At 37.9% G+C, this 20,515-nt stretch overlaps 1 protein-coding gene across 2 annotated transcripts in view; it reads right to left on the bottom strand.

Moving 5' to 3' along the window:
* Window positions 1-19,441, bottom strand: part of LOC307145274 (NACHT, LRR and PYD domains-containing protein 3-like) — a 165,037-nt gene extending 145,596 nt beyond the window's left edge. For both annotated transcript variants that reach the window (XM_079848255.1, XM_079848256.1), the window contains exons 1-8: window positions 19,263-19,441; window positions 18,730-18,826; window positions 18,380-18,493; window positions 8,657-8,782; window positions 8,301-8,396; window positions 6,383-8,107; window positions 5,096-5,167; window positions 4,550-4,723 (exon numbers count right to left, since the gene is read on the bottom strand). In XM_079848255.1, coding sequence (XP_079704381.1) covers window positions 4,550-4,723; window positions 5,096-5,167; window positions 6,383-8,107; window positions 8,301-8,396; window positions 8,657-8,782; window positions 18,380-18,493; window positions 18,730-18,779 — 2,357 coding nt within the window. In that variant the 5' untranslated portion in view covers window positions 18,780-18,826; window positions 19,263-19,441. The remainder of the gene's footprint in view (window positions 1-4,549; window positions 4,724-5,095; window positions 5,168-6,382; window positions 8,108-8,300; window positions 8,397-8,656; window positions 8,783-18,379; window positions 18,494-18,729; window positions 18,827-19,262) is intronic.
* Window positions 19,442-20,515: the final 1,074 nt, after the last annotated feature.

Raw genomic sequence — 20,515 nt, 5'->3', positions numbered from 1 at the left:
TGTGCTTATGCGATATCACGATTTTTGATCGTGGATGATTTAGGGGCTGTTTACACCTGGCCACTTCATGCGTTTTCTGTGAAAAGACCAGGTGTAAATGCCCTCCGAAACGCATTCGAGACGGATTTGAATCCGATCGCTCAAACCACTTCAGGAGGAGGTCTGGGCCGCATTTCAGACCAAACTGGACAAGTGTAAATGCATCTGGTTGTTGAAACCACATATGGAAATTTTACTCCTCCCAAAAATGCTAAAAAAATAAGCGTGTGAGAGCGTGTGATAGGCTATATGTCATGTTATAGCCAGATATGACGCCGCTACTGCAACACGCATCACCGCAGACGAGCAGCTGAGCATCTGTTCATCAAGACAACGTTCAAACTATCGCAAATCAAAGTGAAAGTAAGTCGCAGACGCTTAACACACAATCATCATCATTAAAAGTAAAGAAATGAAATGATCTTCCAGGGCTGTTGCTGCTCTCTCTTATTGCGGTCTTTGATTTAGAAATTTTAGCTGATGATCAATAAAATGCAGCTCATATCTGTTAGGGGTGTCAAAATTAATCGTTTCTACGATGCATCGCGATGCAGACGAGGACGATTCGGTATCGGTTCAGTAATAGACCATAACCGATTATAATGTACTGATGCTTTTCTGACGTCATTTGTCGCGTACGTGCTTTGTTGCGGTAGCATACAATGGCAGAGGGAGGCGAGACGCGAGTGTGAGAAAATTAAAAATGCTCCAACTACTTTAAAGCCGACATCTGGGCACATTTCGGCTTTGATGAACAGCCTGGTAAGCACGACCTGCAGAAGACGCGCTGTGTGCGCTCATTTCACGCACAGATAGAATATGCAGGAGGTAATACCACTAACTTGATAAACCACGTTAGCCGTTTCACCGCGAGCTGTTAACCCTCTGAGGTCGACAAACGCGCGGGCGTGTTTTGCTGGATTTTCTCCACATTGTAGCACTATAAACTTAAATTACTCAGTCATTTATAGTCATACAGAAAAAATAAATATAAAAAAAGAATCTGTGATATTTCTCCTTTTGTATGTGTCCACTTACAATCAAACCAAAACATTGTGCTTTTGTAAAATAAAGAAAATAAACAGGGTGTGCGTTCTGCCTCTCCGTCGCGGTGAACTTTTTTTCTTGAGCACGTCTATAAACTGAAACAAAACTCAGCGAATACTTGTCACACATTTATGAGCCATATACCTTTATAAACATTTAAGTGTGTACTTTTAAATGATCGGATTCAAAACGAAAACAAATATTCTCTGTTTAAGTAATTTGTATAAAACCAACAAGATGTCCAGCTTCTCAAACGCTTCCTAATTATTTTTAATTCGGCCACGCCCACTCGCGCAAAAGAGATTCACATGCAAATCTCCACATGGAACGCGGACTCGCTCATTACCTCAACAACAAAACACTTCACTTCACTTTTCGTCCAGTTTGAAAGACGTGCCTGAGCTTACATTGGATTTAGGCTACCTCAGAAGAAGAAGAACGCGATTTGAAGACAAGAAAGATAAGGTAAGAAATTCTTACATATTAGTTTGTTATTGTTGCATAAATGTCACGTTGCAGTTGAACTGTTGCTAGATATATGGGGAATATTATAATATTTAGACCCGTGTTTACTGTTACTGTGTTTGTGGATATCTGCTCAAACGTAGATATGTATATGGCAACCATAATGTTTTATATTTGAGCGCGATCGCGTTTGAATGTATCATATTTTTGATAGCGATCGCGTTTGAATGTATCATATTTTTGATAGCGATCGCGTTTGAATGTACTGTATCATATTTTGGATGAAAGCAAAACGCACCAAACGGCTTCATGTTTTTATTATTATCTCATTTCATATCATCATAACGGATGGAAACATTTGAAGTAACATGATAAATCAATATATTTTTCTCTAGCTTAGTTGTTACTGAAATCTTTTGAAAGATTTATACTGCTATAGGTTATTTATTGTTATTATTATTTTATCCGGCACTGCACATATACCTTATGCCTACAAGGCACAACAAACCTGGTGTTCATTATATTATGTTGGAAACATTTGTGTGTGTGTGTGTGTGTGTATTCTGTGAATTTTAAAAAGGAATTTTAAAAAGCAATTTTAACCAGAAAAATCTAATATTTATTTCCAAAATCGTGCAGGCCTTTCTCTTGATATCAGTATGTTCACTTTTTTTTTTTCAGGGCCCAGATGCCACTGAGGACTTCAACATTCACATGAGTCTCTGTACGTGAACACGGTAAAGTGAAAATCTTGGAAATGAAAGGTATGTACATTGTTTTTAGGAATGGCACAAAGGTCTGTCTTTGAAGTGCTTTTTTGGCATTTGTTGTGTATCTTTGGATTATGTTGTGTTGTAAATAAATCCAAACAATTTAAAAGCCATTCTTTTTTAAATCTCCTCATTTACAGTATTGTGCAAGGTTGCTCAGAATGGCAGGGCCTGATAGCTCCTAATAGGGCCGTTAGGGGAGGTTCTTTGTCTTTCTCAGGTGAGAAAAGCTTACATATTAATGACCTCCCGCATAAAGCTTTCTAACACAAAACACGTCGTAAAATTTCTAAATCAATATATTGTCTTCTCTGAATGAGCAGTCAGGGTGATTTTCACATAGTTTTGCAGCAAATATTCTAGGCTACGTCATACAATTTTCAAAAGTCTTGTGAAGAAATAATCAGTATGGGTTTCATGGCCTAATTTCAGTGAGAATTTTTTTTTGTATTTTCACAAACCACGCATAAATGTCATTATCTCAAAACTACAAACTTTTACATACATGCTGCTGATATATTATTGTAGCAGAGTTTGTGCTGAATACAGTGTAATTAGACTTTAGCCATGAAAATGTCACAAGTAACAGAAATAACCAGAAATGTCAGAGCATGTCAGAACACCTCCAGGGCACAGAAAACAGCTCAGACCTCAGAGGGTTAACGCCTGGCAGAGTCTGGCTGCTGTAGAGACGCGTGGATGAGCTCCAACGTCACTCGAATCCACAGCCAAAAACAAATCATCCGCCCACCCCAATAACTTTCTGTTTTAAGTATCCGCACCCGATGCTCAAATTACAATTATTCTGTGTTGTTACGCGTGATTATAAATGGATGACCGTCACCTTCAACAGCGGACTCGGCGACGGTTGATGCGCGCATCTTTAATGGTAACATAATACACTGATTAATGAGCGCTGCTTTTAAATGAACATTTCTTTAAAACAAAATTTATTTGACAGATTTTCCTTTTCTTAATGGCATAAACAAGCTTTACTCCCTTGAAACTTGAACTGGAATGTCACTGATTCTGTCACTGCGACTTCCCGAACAGGCGACTGAGGTGAGCGAGCGCACACACACGCGCGCACACATCACTTTTGAAGTCAAATTTAAAATTGAGGATGCAGTGCATCGCGATGCATCGTGATATTGAATTGAACTGAATCGATGACATGATAATCGTAATCGAACCGAACCGTGAGACCAGTGTCGGTTCACACCCCTAATATCTGTTGCTTTCGGTGACGTGCCCTCCATTAAATCTGCATATAGCGCGGGAATTGAAGATCGGATTTAAATCCGTTTTGCAAAAACACATTTATGTGACCAGGTGTAGATGGATTCGTTTTGATAAATAGAGCAAACGCTTTAAACATATTAATTCTCTTACATCATATGAACAGACGTAAAAATAATTTGATGAATTTGATCATGTTGTTTTAATAGCTTTGCTTGTAATGAATGAAATAGTAGTTATTTCCCTGCATTTTATTCCATTTTGATTATACTTTATGAATTCACAGTAGCCGCGTTTCCATTACCCTTCAAATTGCGCAAATTGAAATTGCGAATTGAAAATACGCCCAATGGAAACACATCAATTTTCGAAAAACTCCCATTTATCGAAAAAAAAGTTTCTACGCTCACATGAGGAGGTTTTTCAGGCCATTCAAAAAAGAAATATTTCGCAAAACTGCAATGGAAACAGTTTTTGCGCATTTACAGTCACCTGACGTAGACGACGCAGTGTGTGTGGACAGAATACGAGACAGAGTTCTTTATTAAACTCATATAAGGCAAAAGAATTACAGGAATAATGGATTCTAAACCTCAAATAAATGCCACAATCAAGACCTTGAAGCAGAACTGAGGGAGAAACACCCAGAAACTCCTCATATGTGCCGCTCACAAGTATAATAAGGGTCGTTCCTTACCATTAATGCTTGGAAACACACACACATCTCCTTCCATTAATAATAATGGCCAGTGCAGTGGCTGGGATATACATAATCCTACCAACATCCGTTAACATGATTTTTGGAATGATTTTACTGATCGCGAGAAGAAAAAATGAAGTTTTAGTCGCATAACATCGGTTAATGGAAACGCCGTCATTTCGCAACAGCTTTTTGTCGACATTTAGAAGAAAAAAAAAAAGTTTTGAGCAAATCTGTAATGGAAACGCCCCTAGTGACAGTTTCATGTGAGAGTAACGTATGATCTTACCACAGTGTCTCCAGTTTACAGTGAGGATTCGCCAGTACAGCAGAGAACAGCTTCACTCCTGAGTCTCCTAGATTATTCCTAGACAGATCCAGTTCTCTCAGGTGTGAGGGGTTTGATCTCAGAGCAGAAGCCAGAGCAGCACAACCTTCATCTGTCACACCACACCTTTCCAACCTGTAGAGAACAATGACACACTCTTCACTCTCTCAGATCAAAACAGAAATCTTAGCTTTTCTTGATTGTGTTTATAATTTGTGCAATATCTATTTTTGAGAAAGATTATATGAAACTGATCAAATGGAATACATTGAATACATTACATACATTAAATATAAATGTTTATATGCATACATTACAAATGCATATATTTGAATATAAATTTCTCACACATATATCATAAAAAATGGTTAAGTAGATCACAAATCAGGTCAGATAGGTAAGAGCTGAAGTGTAACTCATATATTTTGTTAAACCATTATTTTTTAATGTTTAAGTAAGAACTGTTATAATGTTTTAACAGTGATGCTTGTTCTCAGTGTTACTTACCAAGCGCATCTAGTTGCTGTAACCACAGGCATCAGCCTCTGGAGAACTTCATCTCCAGTGTTCTGTGTGGCACTAATTGAAAATAAAAATGATTTAAAGTTAAAGTTAATTATTAATGCTAATAATAATAATAATAATTCATATCATAAGTAAATAATACATTATACTTTCCTAAATACCCCCAAATAATTGTTTTAATGAAACACTGCTTTATAAAGGACATGTTAAAAAGTAGTTTTATATCTATAACTGTAGAAGCCTCGTATTCAGCCGTCACTGATTAGTTTTCTCTTCTTCTCATTAGTGTTGCTGTGGCAGGGCTATTAGTCTGCATTTACACTACAACACTATTATGACACATCAGGTTTGTTTGTCCTGTCCGTTGCTATGGTTATCACCATGGAGACATTTAACTCCCGAGTTGGGCGGGGGGGGCAAGAAAAAAGTCTTTTTGTACCTGCATCAGCAAATTATTCGTAGAAATTAAGCACACAAGTTTGTTTGCTTGTTACTTGTTTATTTACATACTTGTTAATTTAATAATTTACTTAGTTTTATTGTCACAGGAAATGATGCGCACAAAATGTGAATCATTGTCCATCATTTTGCCAGCAACTGGTGATAAAGAAAAATGATGATGAGACATTAATCTAATTTATTTTCTTAATACTTCTCTTGTATAATAATAATATTAAAACTTCATTTAGGAAAAATACTTCCTATTAAATATCTTTATATTAACTGGCTTTTTTATGAATGCAATACAGTGAATGGCAGCCGTCTGTGTCTCCCAGTGTCTTACATTATTGTCAGTTTAGTGTTCAGTGATTCATTTACACAGAAACAAAAGATAACATGTATGCCTTCATCTCCGAATACATTATCTGTGTCTTACATTTCATAATGAACTCAGATAAACTCAGTGCCGACTCGTTTTCCATCAGTTCTTTTACATTAATTAGAATGTGTGCAAAGGATTGTGGGAGATTGAAGAACACGAAGGATCTACTTGATGCATCCTTCAAAATGAGCTGAATTAAAGACACAAAATGAAGTCTGTCTTCAAAACATCCTTCAAACTGAGACGGCCTTCAGAGGCGCTTGATGACGTGGCAGTCGAGATATGCAGTCTTACTAGGACACAGCCACGGTTTGAGGAACACACGCAAATGATCTACAATATCCCAGAAATCAGTCTGTGCCCCGTGATTTAAACACCTCTGATCTCTGAGTTTCTCTTTGTTCATCATGTTTTAGACTGTAATGATTGAACTCAGTGTTACTTACCGATCATCTCTGTCTCCAATTAAGTTGTTCAGGTTAAACCTCTGCAGTGTCTTTTCTGAGGACAACAGCACAAACACTAAAGCTGACCACTGAGACGAGGAGAGTTTCACATCACGCAATCCTCCATACGTATGAGGTTGAGCTTCGTTCACTAGAGAAAGATCACCCAGTTCATTCAGACAGTGAAACAGATTGATGTATTTATCTGGAGAGGGATTCTCACTGATCTTGTCTTTAATATAGTCAACTGTTCTCTTATTGTTGTGAGAGCTGTTTGCTGTCTGTGTCTTCAGTTCTTGTAAGAGACTCTGGTTAGACTTCACTGACAGACCCAGAAGGAAACAAAGGAAAAGGTCCAGATGCCCATTTTTACTGTGTAAAGCCTCATCCACAGCTCTCCGATGGAGATCCGATAGGGAAACTCTGCCTCCATTAGTTGGTTTGGTAATCTTGTCAAACACATTGATGTTATTGTTGATAAAGGAGAGATGCACATATAGAGCTGCTAGATGTTCCTGAATGCTCAGATGAACAAAGCTGAAGACTTTCCCCTGACACAAGCCCAACTCCTCTCTGAAAATCTGAGTGCACAATCCTGAGTAAACTGATGCTTCTGCCTCATCAATGCCACACTCGCTCAGGTCTTCCTCATAGAAGATCAGGTTGCCTTTCTCAAGCTGCAGATAAGCCAGTTTCCCCAGTTTGACAATCATGTCTTCATCTTTCACTCTCTTCTCATAGTCCTTCTCATGTTTGATGTTGGTCTGAATGAGCAGGAAGTGTGTGTACATCTGAGTGAGAGTCTTGGGAATCTCTCCTCTCCGTGATTTCCTCAACATCTCCTCTAGAACAGTGGCTGAGATCCAGCAGAACACTGGGATGTGGCACATAATAAAGAGGCTCCTTGAGGACTTCAGGTGTGAGATGATCCTGTGGGCCAGACTCTGATCACTGATTCTCTTCCTGAAGTATTCCTGCTTCCGTGTGTCACTGAAGCCTCGTACCTCTGTCACTCGATGGACACACTCAGAGGGGACGAGATCCGCTGCTGCTGGTCTGGAGGTGATCCAGATGAGAGACGAGGGAAGCAGATTCCCCTCAATGAGGTTCTTCAGCAGCTCGTCCACTGAGGCTGATTCAGATATATCACACAACCTCACATCGCTCTTAAAGTTCAGAGACAGACGACACTCATCCAGACCATCAAAGATGAACAACACTTTATACTCATCACTGGATATGTCCATTTCTTTAGTTTCGGGGAAAAAGAGATGAAGAAGATCTGAAAGACTGAGTGTTTTGTCCTTCATCAAGTTGAGCTCTCTGAAAGCGAGTGGAAATATGAGCTGGACGTCCTGATTCTCTTTCCCTTCAGCCCAGTCCAGGATGAGCTTCTGCACAGAGACTGTTTTCCCAATGCCAGCGACTCCCTTTGTCAGCACAGTTCTGATGGGTTTGTCTTGTCCAGGTAAAGGTCTAAAGATGTCACTGCATTTGATCGGTGTGTCCTCTGTTTCTGCTCTCCTGGACTGTGTCTCGATCTGTCTCACCTCATGCTCATTATTGATCTCTCCACTTCCACTCTCTGTGATGTAGAGCTCTGTGTAGATCTCATTCAGGAGTGTTGGGTTTCCCTGCTTTGATATTCCCTCATACAAACACTCAAACTTCTGTCTCAGATTTGATCTCAATGTGTTGAGGACTTCAGCAGGATTAGAGTCATGGCTGTAAGATTAAAATACCACATTATTACACAAGTCAGAGAAGTAAATAGCCATAAATTACAACACTATTTATGGGACACAGAACATCATTGGGTTTCTGAAATGTGTAAATCATTAATCATGTGTGTGAGTGATGTGAGATGTGAATTGCAGCACCTAAAATTAAACAACAACAACAAAGTCCTGAATTTTACCTGAAACCAGGAAACATGCTTTCATTAAAGTCTTGTGGTTGAATCACAGGCTTGGACACAGTTTTGTTTTTAACTGGTCTGGATGGAAGAGTTGACCTTAAATCAGAATGAAGAGGGTAAAGAATCAGACACACTGATATTGATGTAATTGTGTCATTAACTGAGTAACAGACCAACAGCTTTTACAGTGTGTGAATGTATTAACAATACAACACATAGAGCTTTACACAAGAGCACAATGATGATCATTAATACACTGAAACCAGCAAGATTGTAACTCATTAAACTGCTGTATATTAATAACAATTTCATACAAATAAAATACAATAAGCACATCTTTTATAGAAATGATATACCTGAGATCAGGCCGTTTGTCTCCACTCTTAAAGTTGAATGGCGGCTCCATAGAGCGGTTACTCTTCATAGACACACAGCTGGACTCTGGGTTTGAGCTCTTCTGCTGGACTGAACTGGGTTTAAAACTAAGTAAAATATAAAGAATACAGACCACATAAATGTTGTGTACTTTTGCTTTAATGTCTGTAACTGTTTTGCACTGTGTTTCAAACTTTGCTTACAATTATTTTGAGAAATTAACTCACTGGTTTAAAAATGTTAAGCATGATTCAACAATTGTACCAAAGCGACTGAGAAAACCGGTAATATTAGGAATTAGGAATTCAAAGCAAACAAACTGAAATCAACTATAGAATTATAGAATGATTCAACTCAGATGAACATCAACCATGATCACATGACTCTTCTCAAAGGCACAATGGAGGACGAAGGCTCAACCGACTAAAGAGACCAATGTTTAGCTGAGCTTTAAAGATAAACCACCTTACTGTACTCTAGTAACGCTACTCTTGCTGTGAAACATCACTGTTCTGACCAGACACCGTGAAGCTTTCAACAAATCTGAGCCCGTATTTATCAAGCCTCTGAGAATTACTCACAAGAACACTGCTAAGAATGGACTTAAGAGTAAAACAACTCTTGCCTCAAAGCTGTGCTTAGAAGTTAGTTATCAAGCATCTCAGTCGTAATTTAAGTGAAGTGTAGGACTAAATCTTAAGTGTCAGTCTTAGAGATGATTCACAACACTTTGCTGTGCCACAAACGGGATTTTGGATGATGACATAGACATGGACCAATCACTGAATAGATTTCCTTATTTAAGAATATGCTCAGATAAATTCCCATTGAATGGTGAAATTCCTAAGAGGAGTTTACATTCAACACTAATAATCATTCAATAAATAATTTTCAAAAGAATACATTGTGATACTCATTGCAGGGCTGTACAGTTACGCAAAGATTAGTCTGTGCAATGAATAAATGTCCCACTGTAGCACGCGTGCGATACAGTTTTGTAAACTCCGTTACTTGTGTTTGTTTTCAGACATGATAACAGTCGTTTTATACTTCTGCTTATGCGATATCACGATTTTTGATCGTGGATGATTTAATGTCTCCACGATCTGCTTTTGAAGAAATATGGTAGTATCACATTCTATCAGCTGCAGTTCTGGCGCTCAGTCCCAATACTGTAAAACTCACATCACATGTTAACGCAGCGCTAGAGTTACACTCACAGGACTCTGCACAAAAGTTCATTATTTGCTCGTGCTTTAAAGCTTTGCCGGGTAAACATTTCATTAGCGTTCTGTTCTGACATGATGCACTTTCTCTGAGCGCGTACGCCCGAATGGAAGGCGATCGGGGACAAAAGTCTTTAAACGAAACGCGTGAATTTTGTTCTGTCTCTGTGTTGTTTACAGTAAACATTGTCTTGGAAGCTGCAGGCTGATGAGTGCTATAATGAAATTAGTACATCATATTTAAAATATGTTTTGATATGTATTACAGGCTCGACATTTACGCTTGTCCGGGACAAGTAACATCAACATCATACGACCAAGAGCACTGAATACCATCACGATTGAAAATGTGACACTGATTTCATATTGCAGTTCAATAAACAAGTCATTAATATTAATCATTAATAAGTCACTTGAATTTTAGACACAATATTGCCATTTTTTGCTCTATTTCAGCAGCGAAAATAGTTTAAAAAAAGATCCTAGAAGAACCACAGCGTATCTCAAAGGAAAACTCAACTGTGTTTCATTCCTGAATGATTCAGTGTTTTGAATGAATCGTTTGAATAAATGACTCAATGACTCGGTCTCCTGCCGCCTTTTAGGCAGTTTAGTTTCGTGTTTTAAAGTATCATTCTTTCCAAAATTTCTTAATTGTATATTCAAAACATAATTAAAATAATCTCATTACATCAGAAAGCTCTCAGGTTTCATCAAAAATATCTTCATTTGTGTTCTGAAGATGAACAAAAGTCTTACGGGTTTGGAACGACATGAGGGAGAGTAATTACTGACAGAATTTTCATTTTTGGGTGAACTAACCCTTTAAGACTAAAATGTCACTTTGAGAAGCTTGTTAAATACGGGCCCTGAACCAGCAGTTAAAAAAATTGTAAGAACTGATTTTCCTGCTAAAACAAAACTCACCCTGCAGTAATGCCATAAAATGCCCCCTGGACAGCAAAGACAGAGCACAGAACCCTGTCCTGCCCAAACTTATCTCCTTGTCCCTTTGTTTGGCTTCAACTCATCCCCCCTCTCCCTCCTCTTCTCCCTCCTCAAGTCACTGAAAGTTAAATTAAGAATGTCTATATATCGCATATGGTGTATCTTGTGAATGTGTTGTTTTTTCCTTTTCATGTTTGGTATCATTTTAAGGGTCTCAGTGCGATTGGTAAAATGGTCTTAATTTCATTGCAGTCATTGGTTTAATGAAAAAGATTGAGAACTTAGGAGAATCCTGTATCTCCTCTCTGGCTGATATCTCTTCGCGATATCTCAAGAAACCAGGTGCTACCCCCCTGGGGTACATGGATTGGCCCAACCAACTCTAAACAACATTTGTATAACCCCTGTTGTTCTGGTCTGGTATTTAAGGCAAGGGAATAGAATACACTTTGGGACTCTTTTACCAGGATCATCCCCCACAGTAATGTTTCAGTGCTTTCTGGTTGGAAAGCCCTGGCACATTACTGTGTCTGTGTCAGGAGAACATTGCTTACTTTTAGAGTCATCTTTGAGTAAATGATGTCATGTATTTTCTGAATTGGCTTTTAATCATTTACTTCTGTAATTGGCATGATACATTTTTACCTGACAAATAAATTTGTTACATCTTGATTTATTCTGAAGTATTCTGAAATCATTATTTTTAATATATTAAGGAGGCTGGTGCTACCGCAAATCTTAGTTAAGGTAGGTCAAACTTAAGGCGCATGTATGAACGGAGCAGTAGGCACGTCATCTGAAGACCTTGTGATTTCTGTCTATCACTGGTTTAGCAAGTTGTATGGAAGTGGCTAAATAAAACTACACTCTCTGGTTCGAGTGAGCAGTAGGCAACCGACTTTAGGGGTATTAGCAAACCCTACATCCTCTGACTGAAATCAGAATTAACTGGTTTGTGTCCGTGAGAAACACGATTTGGCCGACGTGATCTCTAAGCGGCATTCGGGTCCATAATGAATTAATAACTGAAAGTATGGGATACTCAGAGTAATCAAAGATCTAAATTAATTCATAATCAATATTTATGATGATTTTCTAATCAGAAATACGATCTAAATTTGATTATCATTTGAAATTGGAGTCAGATTACGCATAGAGCTAAAGTAATACTAAAACTAAGTTCCAATAAATTAAGTGAACTTCACTGGAGCGCTGAAAAGAGGTTGCGAGGTTGCGAGTGTCTTTTCAGCGAAATATTGGGACTTGCAACAAATAAGAGAAGTAAGATGTCCTTCTCTTTCTTCAGCCGTTTGGTAAGTCAATTCTCTTTTGCCTTTTAGAAGTGTTGAGGGAAAATTCAGACGCACCTCATATAGACACATTTGTAGAATGGGTCGGCATACCCAGTTAGACCGGAGAACGCAAAATCCGGTGGGGCTTGAGAATTAGATAAAACCACATATCAGGGACATGATAGCGGCAGCGTAGATGAGAAAAGATATCCCTTGCTTTAACTTTAAATACCTCCTTGTTTGCCTATGCAACAAGTGATGAAACCTAAATTGGAATAACATCATCCAAATTTTATTCTGGTACTCAACAGAGGGTTGAAAACTAAAAAACCTAAATTCTGAGGTAAATAATGTTCTTACATTTAATTATTTGTTTTGTTGCAACAACATTGCAACACTGGGAATAAGAAAATGGTCACGCTAACTTGTGAAAAAAATCTTGTGATTTGATGAGCTAAAAGATAACAAGTAAAACTGTCTCACTTGAATCCTTTGTGTGTGAAGTGTAAAGTTGGACAAAACAGTGCAATGCAATTAGAATATTTCAAAAGAAATTATCTGAGAAATTGATTTCAGTCCTAGAGAACAGCTGCTATGCAGAAGTCCTAGAGGCTGAAATTTGGAAAAATACGCTAAACTTTACAACTGATGTATATAATGAAAATTATTGTGTTACTAAGAGGCTTGTTACCAGCCCTGATAGTGTCAGAGGACATGCACAGCTTGTCCTTATCTTAAGAGGGAATTTAGACAAAGACCAATGAGAATTACATCAAAGTAATCATTGTTCTTTGAAAATCTTTCAATAGTGTCAAAAAGTTCATGACTGATATCCCATACTGTATATGGTTTAAACAACACCATTTAAGGCTCAGTCTTATAAAGCATAGCTTATATCAGACTTTGCAATCACTGCATTCTTGTATGTTTTCGAGGTCTCAAAAGAGACTGACAAAAGTAACAAACCATAAAACAATCTTGGCGCCGTCCATGAAACCTGTTTGTCCAACCTTTCTTTCATATTCAATAAGATTCTTAAAAGAATGCAACTGATAACATCTCAGCCTAAAACAAGATAATTGTGTCCAATTCTAAATTGTAGTCACAAAAATCTTTAAATTGAGCAATGATTTGACCCATGTTTCTCAGTGCTTGCAGTCCATTGAATATTCACAGCATCAAAGCAGCTGTTCTGGTTTCCAGTTTGGTTTGTTGCTGTGGGCACACAATGCTCATGCCAGCACAGCTGGAGCTGCAGGGCCAATCACCTTCTAAAAGATCAGTGAGAAGATAACAAGTCGGTTTGGACAACTTACTCAGTAGAAACCCCCGAGACCAGTAAATGAAATTGGTTTGAGTTATAAAATTTTATAAAATATAATTTATATTATGACCAGATTGTAATATCTATTATATTGTAATGGCCAAGAATGGCTTTATTCTCGTGATGATTCAGCATTGGGTTAGAAGAGTAAAGGATGTTTAATGAGAGAAATTACAATGCTCAGTATATACCAACTAAAATGATCAACCTGATTACCATGTCTTAAATATCCATCCAAATCCACAGGATGATTTAATTTTGATCTAACAGATCTTTAACCCAGTAACAAGGGGAGGTACAAATTTTAATTTTCTCTTGCAACAAAACCACAAACAAAGTGGTGCAAGTGTTAAACTCCTCTCTGGGAGTTTCAGCTCACATGGAATCTGATCAGGAAAGGTATTTTACTGGACATGTAAGAACAGTTTGTGTGAAATGTAAACATCAGGCAGAAAATCTACAGTCTTTATGGACCACAGAGATCCAAATGGTCAAGAGTTGAATGGCACCATAAATTCCAAAGGCTAAAACAAACAAGCACAGCACCACACCTGGTGATCTAATTGCTCTAAACACAGATCTGGCTAGTGTAAATAAACAACATCATGTAAAGAGATTTCCCTAGCAGACCTGAGGGTCCTAATGCTCACAACACAGCAGACTGTGTGAGTTTAGATGCAATAGCAGTAAGATATGACCATTATCACTGTTTAATTGACCTTTTCTTTGCAAACACATGATCATGATAATGATGCATGTCTTTGTAAACAAAAACAAATTTTCTTCTAATGGCATAAAATCTTAACAGATCAAAGCCATCAGTAACAACTGTCTGGCTAAAGCCATCAAATAAATATTGAGATCGACCATCTATCTTAAATGCAATTTGTATAAAGGCTCAAGATTAAACTGTGTTTTCCTCTCTAGGTCTATTTCCTTACACTATCTATAGCAACGCTCTCCCACAAATATTAAGCTATTGCAACTGCACTTATTTCCGTCGTTGGTATAAGTGGCAGTGGGTGGACAGACAAGGAATGTGCAATTTTCTACCATCGTGCTAATAACGTTTCTTTAGTCATTCGGCAGTTCTTGCAGCTTGAACCACTGCAGGAATTCCACCCTTACAGATGGTGCCGAAACCCGGGATCCCTTGCAGTGTGTTTTCTGAAATTCACTTTGATCAGAATGAGGACATTTTTTTCACAGTTGATTTTGTGAATGGATTAAAGCTGACCTTCTGACCATGGGATGGGTAAGTCTGTTTTCATTGTTTAATGGTATGATAGGAAAAGTCTCCATTTGCATGAATTGAATGAAACAGAATTTAGAAGGTTTTGAATAGCTTTAATAGTCCCGTTTTGAATAGCTTTAATAGTCCCATTACTGTATAATTTGTAAATATTGTGAATATTCAGATCTCCTCGGGGATGGAAGGGAAAAAATCTGATAACAGTGATGTATTGTTTGCTTTATGGAGCAAAAAAGTTGAGCCTATCTTGTGTAAACTCAAGAAAGAGTACATTGGAATTAAATGTCCAGATAAGGAACTTCTCCAATGGTGGGACACAATTGGCAAACATCAAAAGAAATCAAAACATGCTGAAATAATTGAGGCTTTAAACTTCATAAGTTTTACACGGCTACGTGAGTTAACAACATGTCTATCTACAAGTATAGATGCTAAATGTAAAGAAGTGCAATCTAAAAATGCAGAGGCACAAAAGTCTGAAGCAAAGATTCAAGATCTTCAAACACAGCTAGATAAATTACTAGCTGAGCAGTTTGCCCTGACTGAAAAGTGTAAAAATCACAAAGAGACCATTGCAGATCTCAAGGCTAAGCTAAATGCTACATTGCCCAAAATGCTTAACAGCGATGGGACTAAGAGGCATGTTCACTTCTTAGAGGAGGTGACTTGCTCTAATGAATCTGAAACATTTAGTTCAGAAAATGCATGTGGAACTGACCAAGAAAGTGTGCCTATTTCAGTTCTTAAGGTGATGCAACACCGTAATAGCGCAGAGTCATGTACCAGAACGCATGGTGTACAAGCATTAGAGAGTCGTGAAAATCCTCAAACTCCAGGAGAACGTAGCAAACATCCCTATGGTAAAGAAAGCAGGTTTTGCAGTTCCTGTCAGAAAATAGGCCATAAAGAGGGAAAATGCTGGTCTCTGGGAAGGGGCAGACCTCCACCTTATTTTCAGAAAAATAGTAAACCACTTTCTAAGAGCAAAAATCAGCGATCTGCACGTACAGGTAAAACTCTTAGTGAGTTAACTGCTTTGTTCATGCAAGGCCTTCAGCTATTAACTTCACTTGCTAGTGGGTTAGCAGTCCAATAGCAACAAGTTTAATAGTTAAACATCCAAATTGCAATGATCCTGTTTGTATTTTCAAATGTGTAATTGTGCGTAACACATTGTGCTCATAGAACACACTTTATAGTTGTTTGTGCTACTACATGTGCACATAGGCTAATTAAGTTTATTCTTTAAGACACATGAGTGCTTTACTGTAAGTGTTATATGAAACACTTAGGTTAAAAGGTTGTAGATGCTAAGAATTCTAGACCATGTATCTTGTATAAACTGGAATAATTGTTTTACTGGAATTGCATTGCAATTTTAAGTTGCATGTGTGACTATGTTGAATTTGTTTGTCTCCTTAGTGGAAAACTCTGCTATTTTTCCATATAGCAGTAGTAAAACCACGTAAAGGAGCAAAGAATTGCCATGTGGCCACAATGGTAATCACAATTTGCATTAACCATGAAAATGCTTTCCTCACAACAGGATTCAGTAACTCTGAATTTTGCACTTTTATCATGCTCATTTAACAAAAACATTGGTGTGGGAAGATTGAGCCAGATCACACCTCATACTCACATTCTCATGCTGGCTCCCTGTTACAACAACAGGACCAAATTTGCATCACAATTGTAAAACCTCCTCACCTTTGTTTTGGGGCATGATGAATTTACACATAGCCACAGCTAAATGCAGCCTCATCATTTGATCTTCACACAAAGTCAAATCTGCATCTATCTGATTCTGCCTCACACAATTAATGCATACAATGTTATTTAAGTCTTTACATCGAGACTGAATTATAACTGTGAATTGCATCCAGTAATTGTTTGTTTTGTTTTTCTTTGGATTACTTTATCACTTAAGTAATAATTTGTCTCACCAAGTTAAATTTTAAATTGTATGTCAGTATTTCTCATTTTTACCCAAGTACAAATATTTGTATTCTCATTAATGCTTTTGAGACGATTTCTGCTTATTTGTATTTTGTCCATTTTACTTGCAACAATGTTTTTGGACATTAATTCAATTGAATCTCTGTGTTTGGTTACACTGAATATTTTGCTGATACTCTTCATGAAAGGGGGTTTTAAACCAGCATTTATTGTTTTGTTGAAATGCAATTTATTTAAATGTTTCCAGAAACAGTGTAAGAGCTTGTAAGATCTTCTTTTGTTCTCCCTTGACCATATTTTTAAGTACATCAATTTAAGGGCTTTTTGCCAAAGACTAATTTTAATCTGACCATATCAATCCTCTGACCAATGACAAATGCCATGTGTCTGCTTTTGCTGTTTGTTGTTATGCTCTTTTAAGATTGCAGGATCCCTGCAACCAAAGTTCACATCCTGTGACCCGTCTCATAAAGAGAAACCAGCGTTTGCTCCCAGATTCAGTGCCTGTTCTTGTGGAGGTGTGAAGTGTTCGATGGATGATTTGCATCTATGAACGGTGCAACACCATTTAATGGAGCCTCCTCATGCAAGGCTGAAGGAGAACAAAGACTGAACATTAACAATTGAGATTGCAACAAGCTTGGACGAAAAGTCTGAAGATACAACTACACGCAACAGAAAGCATGTCTTTATGGATTGTGTCACCTTTGGACTCCATGTGTGTGGCCAACGGTGCCAAGGGGGGAAATTGTAGGATTGAAAATAATCCAAGATATTTTAAATGAACAAAGATATTTGCTTGACTGTCTTTCTACCCCCTCTTTCTACCACAATGACCATTTGGAGTTCCTAAGGCACAGAGGGGCTGATAATGATCTAGGCATGCAGGCCAAATGTTTGTACTTTGGGGGGGCGATGAATTGTCACACCTTTAGTACAGTGGTGGAAGTGTAATTATCTGATTGGTCAGTTTGAATGTCTCACAGTTGGGTTTTAGTCACATGGTCAAGGAAAGGATAAAAGAAGATTGTAACTGTTGCTCTGTCTCTTTGATGCTCTGGCTATCTTCTTCTCTGGGTCCCTTTCTTGGGGGCTCTTCTTTTCTTTGTCTCTCTCTATCTCTCTCTCTCTCTCTCTCTCTCTCTCTCTCTCTCAGGTAACATTTTTCATATATGCTGGGTACAATTAATAATATAAGTTATCATCATCTCATACATATATTTTGTAACTATTTTAAGTGTAACCATAACCATATTTTGTCATTAAACCTTTTCAATTGCAACTAATGTACTAACTAGTTTTGATTTGGTATTGACTTTGAAGTGCTACATATTGCAATACAATATTGTCACTATCTATAGCAACGCTCTCCCACAAATATTAAGCTATTGCAACTGCACTTATTTCCGTCGTTGGTATAAGTGGCAGTGGGTGGACAGACAAGGAATGTGCAATTTTCTACCATCGTGCTAATAACGTTTCTTTAGTCATTCGGCAGTTCTTGCAGCTTGAACCACTGCAGGAATTCCACCCTTACAAAATCCACTCAGTTTTACACCTACTCCATTATATAAAGGTGGAAAGATCTCAGCTTACATTTACTTGATGTCACTGCTAGTATTAGACTGACTGACTGACTGAGAAAAATGATGATTCTAATTCAAAAGTGTCGCACTATAAGCACATCTTTTATAGAAGTGATATACCTGAGATCAGGCCGTTTGTCTCCACTCTTAAACCATAGTGGCTTATTCATAGAGCAGTTACTCTTCATAGACACACAGCTGGACTCTGGGTTTGAGCTCTTCTGCTGGACTGAACTGGAACAGAGAACAGATTCAGTTTAATCCTTTAGATTACTGTGAATACATTTATCCTGCATCAAAAAGTACTTTGAGGAAACAATTATCTTTTTACTGAATATTTCATTTTAGTTTAAAAAAAAAAGGCAAAAAAATCATATTTTTTCTGTAACTGTCTTTGATCTGTTTGTGTTTGTGTGTGGGGAGGGGTGGAGGTGTGGGGGTAATGGTAATGTAATGTTTGTTGAAAGTACCTGCATCCTGGAGAACAATCTCCATCTCTGGATCCTTGTGAATCAGCCATGATGAAGCTGCAGGAGAATCTGATGAGTTTGATCTCCTCCACTGACTCTGAATGAAGAAACATTCACACACTAAATTAAATGATTAAATTAAACAACCTTCATAATTTAGCTGAACATATCTGGAGTGTGGGAGAAAAGGATCATGTGACTGCGTTAACTCAAGCTCACATGGCCTTTTCACACACACAAGTCGACCGTTGATGTTCGGGTGAAAAAGAAAACAAACCCCGACCCACATCGACACACACTGATCCGATACAAAAAAAAAAAAAAAAAAACGCGTTTGTTGACGTTTGTGTGAATTGGCCTATGTATGTTTACACATAAGCTAAACTTCTGGAGAATCACAAACATCACGAAACACAAAGGAAACATTGAAGTGAAAAATTAAAAACCTTTATTTAAGATTTCATATCAAACAATCATTAAAATGTCCTCCAGAGATTCATATTAATATGAGAAAGTCAAACATGAACACTCACCTTGATCAAACTTTTACAAGATACAGGATCTCAAATCCTCCAGCTTTAACATCATAAAACTACACTTAAATCCCTTTAAAATGGTTGATAAACACTTTGATGTTCTGTTTTTTTCCGTGTCGTATTTCGCATTTCTCCTGCTTAAAATGGCGACAGGAAAACTTACTTTCACTTTCTATAGCTGTGTCCCAATTCAATTCTGCATCCTCCGAAGTCCGTATTCGAAGGCCGGTTGCGTCATCGCGGCGCGACGAAGGCTAAAGCGACGCCAAATGCACCCTTCGTTTCCCCGTGAAAGGAGGGATACATAAATGGACACTTAGCGGACTATCCTACCCCATAAGTCATCGCGTCATAAAAAAAATGACGGCCGAGAGTTCGCTGGTGGACGGCAAATTCACATTTAAATGTAAGTATTATGTTTTCATTTACTCAAATAGCTAGTGAAACCACAGTTAAAAGCCACAAGTTTTTCTTTCTTATAAACTTCATCTTAACTCCATCACCATTGCGTGGCTTCATTTGTCAGGTGGTCTGAGGCTAAACTTGTGCTAATATTAGTTTAATAATTGTTTCAGGGAGCAAGGAGCAGACAGTTTTTTAACTCAATTTAACACTCAATTTATTAAACTGCAATTAAAAAAAGAAATAAACTAAATAAATTAAATTAAATTTTATTGTAATATTTGCACTAGTCTGTCTAACTTGTGTAAATAAGAAATATCACTCACCCTATAAAGCCCACAACAATAAGCAGTAGATAAGGCAATGGGGTTTCACTTTTATGTGTTTTTGTAGTGCTGTCATGCAAGCTATGTCTACAAAGGTTTTAACCAAATTTGAGTATTCATGAATATGATTTTTAAAATACAAAGTAAGAAAGTTGAGATCACATCTTTGCTGAAATGTATTGTGCTGTTGTTATTAACAAGCCATGGTTAATTTGCTCTGCCTTAGGATTGCACGTGTCCCGGGACAGGAGAGGGTGTGAGTGGGAAACCCACTGCTGACACTTGGCCCTGGTTTGTCCTCATGGATGAGATGTTGGGACAGAGGCATTGCACCAACCCCGCTGTCCTCATTGCCTCAATCCCTGAGGACACACCAGGGCCGAGTTCAGCAGTGTGTGGCCAAGAACAGGAGGAGCCAGGGGCACCAGCACCACGATGAAGGCAAGACAGAAAGGACGAGTTTTTGGACTTGATTAGAGAAGACATGGGACTGCAGAGGCGAGGAGAGCACAAGAGAGAATG

Source organism: Squalius cephalus, assembly GCF_949319135.1.
Source record: "Squalius cephalus genome assembly, chromosome: 18".
NCBI lineage: Eukaryota > Metazoa > Chordata > Actinopteri > Cypriniformes > Leuciscidae > Squalius > Squalius cephalus.
The sequence above is the reverse complement of the archived record's forward strand: the minus strand, read 5'-3'. Positions and strand labels throughout refer to the sequence as shown.